Source organism: Arachis hypogaea, chromosome 3 (genome assembly GCF_003086295.3).
Source record: "Arachis hypogaea cultivar Tifrunner chromosome 3, arahy.Tifrunner.gnm2.J5K5, whole genome shotgun sequence".
Taxonomy (NCBI): Eukaryota; Viridiplantae; Streptophyta; class Magnoliopsida; order Fabales; family Fabaceae; genus Arachis; species Arachis hypogaea.
Genome location: NC_092038.1, coordinates 130,148,643 through 130,152,679, shown reverse-complemented (window position 1 = coordinate 130,152,679; position 4,037 = coordinate 130,148,643). Strand labels below are relative to the sequence as shown.

General features: G+C 33.0%; 1 protein-coding gene across 3 annotated transcripts; it reads left to right on the top strand.

Moving 5' to 3' along the window:
* Positions 1–359: 359 nt before the first annotated feature.
* LOC112791606 (factor of DNA methylation 1) lies at positions 360–3,736 on the top strand. Of its 3 annotated transcripts, none has more exons than XM_025834512.3 (7): positions 360–468; positions 778–1,080; positions 1,724–1,872; positions 2,346–2,552; positions 2,664–2,876; positions 2,965–3,202; positions 3,358–3,736. In XM_025834512.3, exons 2-6 carry the CDS (start codon positions 798–800, stop codon positions 3,196–3,198), a joined length of 1,086 nt encoding a protein of 361 aa, XP_025690297.1. In that variant the 5' UTR covers positions 360–468; positions 778–797; the 3' UTR covers positions 3,199–3,202; positions 3,358–3,736. The 3 variants fall into 3 exon arrangements, with proteins under 3 accessions (XP_025690297.1, XP_025690296.1, XP_025690294.1); XM_025834511.3 differs by having other exon boundaries at positions 778–1,095; positions 2,968–3,202; XM_025834509.3 differs by having other exon boundaries at positions 778–1,095.
* The last annotated feature ends 301 nt before the right edge of the window (positions 3,737–4,037 follow it).

Here is a 4,037-nt window from a genome sequence, read left to right as displayed (position 1 = left end):
ATAATAAACATCAATTATAAAATAGAATAAATCTTTAATTATAAAAATAAGTATATATATTGGGGTAGCATACAGATGACTAGATGAGTATTTTTTTTTTCAAGATATAAAGCCTTTTATATACATATTAAAGTAAAAAAAGGAATAGATAGTTTTGTTAATATATTTTTTGGGCATTACTATTTAATGATATATCATTGGATAATTAAAATTATTGTTGATTTATATTATAAAAATTATTTAAAAATGATATATGAATTTAATTACCTAATAATTTACATTTTTACAATAATACCATGCCAAAATTAAGTACTTAAAAAAATGAATAAAGGATTATATTTTTAAGTTTGCATGTGAAAGCCATGCCGGTGCACCAGCATTCATTTTTCTGCTCTAAAACAAAATTCCTTCAAGTTTGTGAGTTGTGACACTTCCCAACACAACCAAGTTTCAGTTTTCCATTTTCAGGTTTTGTATCTCCTCAACCCCATTCTTCTTCTTCTTCATCTTCTTCTTTCTTTGTTGATGATGTCTACATTCCTTCTTTACTCTTTGACCGCTTGACTCTGTTTATTGTTTCTTACTCGTAAGTGTTGCGGTAGTACTACTATTCATTCTTTTCATATAGAAACCCCAAATTTTTTCTGCATCATGTTGATGAAAGTTCGCAACTTTCAGTTGTATTGGCCATCTTGTTTCTCTGCTCTAAGTCAGTAACTCCTAATCCTAGTTGATCCAGAAAGAAGTAACTGATTTTTTTTTCTCCCACAAATGTAGGCACTCTGAATTGTTTGCAAATGATGAAGAGTGAAAGTTGTGAAGAGACTCTGATGAAGCTAAGAAGGATCATAGTGAGCCTTCAGAATGAAATTGACAAGAGGGATCACAAGCTATTCGAGATGGAGTGTAAACATAGTGACACACTTGACTGTTTGCAAAAACTCATCATGAGGCTTACAGAGAAAACTAATTACAAAGAAAGATGTCTGCTTGAAATGGAATGCAAGTACAATGAAGCTTTGAGCATGGTTGAGAAGTTGAAGAACGACAAAGATGAGCCCCGTGAGGGATGTTGCAATGGTATTCTATATTCTGGTATAGGTGAAATGTGTTTGTGATGGATCATCATCCTTTGTTTTGGAAAACTTGCTGGAAAGTAAAAAATATTCTTCAATCTACTGGGCACTGGCACTTCTATTTGCAAATTCTACATGGATTATACTTGATTTTTGGTTTGAAACTGCCCTCAATATCTCTTATGTGACACATTTATTTCTCATTTTCTCCTAAATTTGTTGTTAGGAGGAAGGAATATTGAAAAATGTGTGTGTGTGTCAAATGTCATTGTTTGAAAAGGTTTTAGGGTATGTTTGAGATGTCATAGACTCATAGAGGTAGGGTAGAAGGTTCAACAGTCTGTTATGTTATTATATATGCAACCCTTTTAGAGTGAATGAATTAAAGAAGAAAATATTTAGCCAACTAGTGTAGTTCTCGTAGTTCTTAGTTTTCTTTAGCTTAAGGAGCCTCCCATCCCTAGAAGGAAGAATTATTCAAATTTTCCATAACGGTTGCCCATACACAGGCTTAAACATTTTGAACTGAGAGTTGCTTTCAAAATATATTTGGAATTTATTTGTATATGTTTACCATGTTTTCTTCTTTTAAGCTTATGCAGTTATGCTTCTTTTTTGTTCTCCCCCCAAAAAAAACCAAAAAAAAGATTTACCACAGATGAAGGACATGGTTGTTGATTCGAATCATAACATGGAATGTTTAAAGGAAGAGCATGGGAAGATTACCAAGCAATTGGAGGAGAGTAAGGCCCTGAATGAACTGCAGCAGAAGAATTTTATTGAGGAGATTCAAAAGGTCACAATTGATCAGATCCTTCAATTGTTGATTATTTGGGATGCTTGTGTGGTTTCCTGTGATCAAACATTCCCATCAAGTATTGTAGCAGTTTCATTATATAACTTGGTTGAAAATTCGGATTCTCTGCATTTTGTCTTTCTTTTGTTTTGCATTCAATAGTATCTTCAAAGTTACTAGTATTTAATAGCATTTTCTGGCTGAGATGGTTCCTAGAAGCTAAAGTTTGTGTCCGTCCATATCTTCAAAGTTAAAATTAAAATCTGTATTTTCTATTGATAATAGGAAGAAGAGAATGTGACAAAAAAATTTTGAGAATCTTAGGGATTTTAAACTTGCAATTACATGTGAGATGTGACTCAAAGATGGAACTTTAATCTGAATGTACAATTGAATACTTTAAATTGTATCTAAATTACTATCTTTGTTGAAACTTTCTTCCCTGAATCTATACTTTTGACTGTCGCATACAGTTAAGAAGGGAGTTACACAATCAGAGTGATGTAGAAAGTGATGAAGGAAGTGCTGGTAATTTAAACACTGCAATTACAACTTTTCAAAATCAGTTGAAGGACAAAATGGAATATTTGGAGCGTGTGGAAAACCTTAACAGTTTCCTGGTAGTTAAAGAGCAAGAGTATAAGCAAGAACTACTTGATGCTCGTAAAGAATCTATAAATGTAAGATTTCATCCCTCCTTATTCTGCCACATACAGTGAGTCAAGTTTACATGATTAATCTGCCACAATTAACTATCTTAGATGCATACTATTTATCATTTTTTCTTGTAGAGTTTACAAGACATGTTCTGTAGTCGATCTCAACTTGGAATTAAAAGATTGGGAGAATTAGATCCGAAACCTTTTCGAGATTCGTGCTCGCAGAAGTACTCAAATGAACCATGGCAAGAGATATCCGCCATGCTATGTTCATCATGGGAGGACAATCTGAAGAATTCAGCTTGGCATCCTTTCAAAATAACCGAGGTCAATGGTGTTTTACAGGTATACAATATTTTCAATCGTGTCAGATTATTGTTAAGAATGCTACCGAAGACAAGGTAATGTTTTTGAGAAATTTTGGTAATTTCAGAAGATAATAGATGAAAATGATGAAAAGCTGAAATTGCTGAGAGATGAGCACGGTGAAGTGGTATACAAGGCTGTAACAGATGCATTGATGGAAATAGAAGAATACAATTCCAGTGGAAGGTACACTGTGCCAGAAATTTGGAACTGGAAGGAGGGAAGGAGAGCCACACTGAAAGAAATTATCCAATACATTATCAGGCAATTGAAGGCTCACAAGCGCAAAAGGAAGGTCTGATCTTGTAAGTATTTTTAGACTTCATTCATCTAGTTGTGTTGCAGATGAAATTCTTACTTGTCCTTTATCCACTATATATGTTACATTATGCTGTGAATAACATAACATGGACCCAACATAACATATATTTGCTGAGGTTTTGGTCTTATTGTCCAACAGGTAACTAAGAGCATCAGAAGCTATAGAGCATCAGAAGCTATAGATTTGTGGAGAAAAAATGTATGAAGTGCCTAGAGGATCATAAGAATCTTCATTTCTCAAATGTAGCAGTGATGCATATCCTCTCAAAAGAGACCATTACTAGCACTAGCAGCACATACTTCAGCAGAACTGCTACATAAGTAGGTGTACAAAATACATGTAGAAAAACATTTACACTCTCTTTTATCTACTATATACTATATATAATCTACTATATACTATGTACTTGCCATAGATAAAGAGAATATAGGAGAAATCTAATATAAAACTTTCTTCTCTAAAATACTCTTCAACATATATAAATCATAAAAATAAAAAATGTTATTTATCATCTTAACACCATTACTATTATTATACATACTTAATTTATAAAAAGTCAGTTTAATATATGTGTGTGCGCTCGCGCGCTCGAGTGTGTGAGCACCATGATATATATAGACATATAGTGCTTCACAACTTGGAGTAAAAATGGATTTGCTGTAGAGTAGATAAGAAATTTTCATACTATATACTGTATGTCACATGGACTTTAACATTGCTTCAAAAAACCTCAACAAAATATAGTGGGGATGATCAAACAAGAAAGCATTTTCAGATGCCAGAACTTTTCTTGAGAAAAAGGTCCATAAAACGTATAT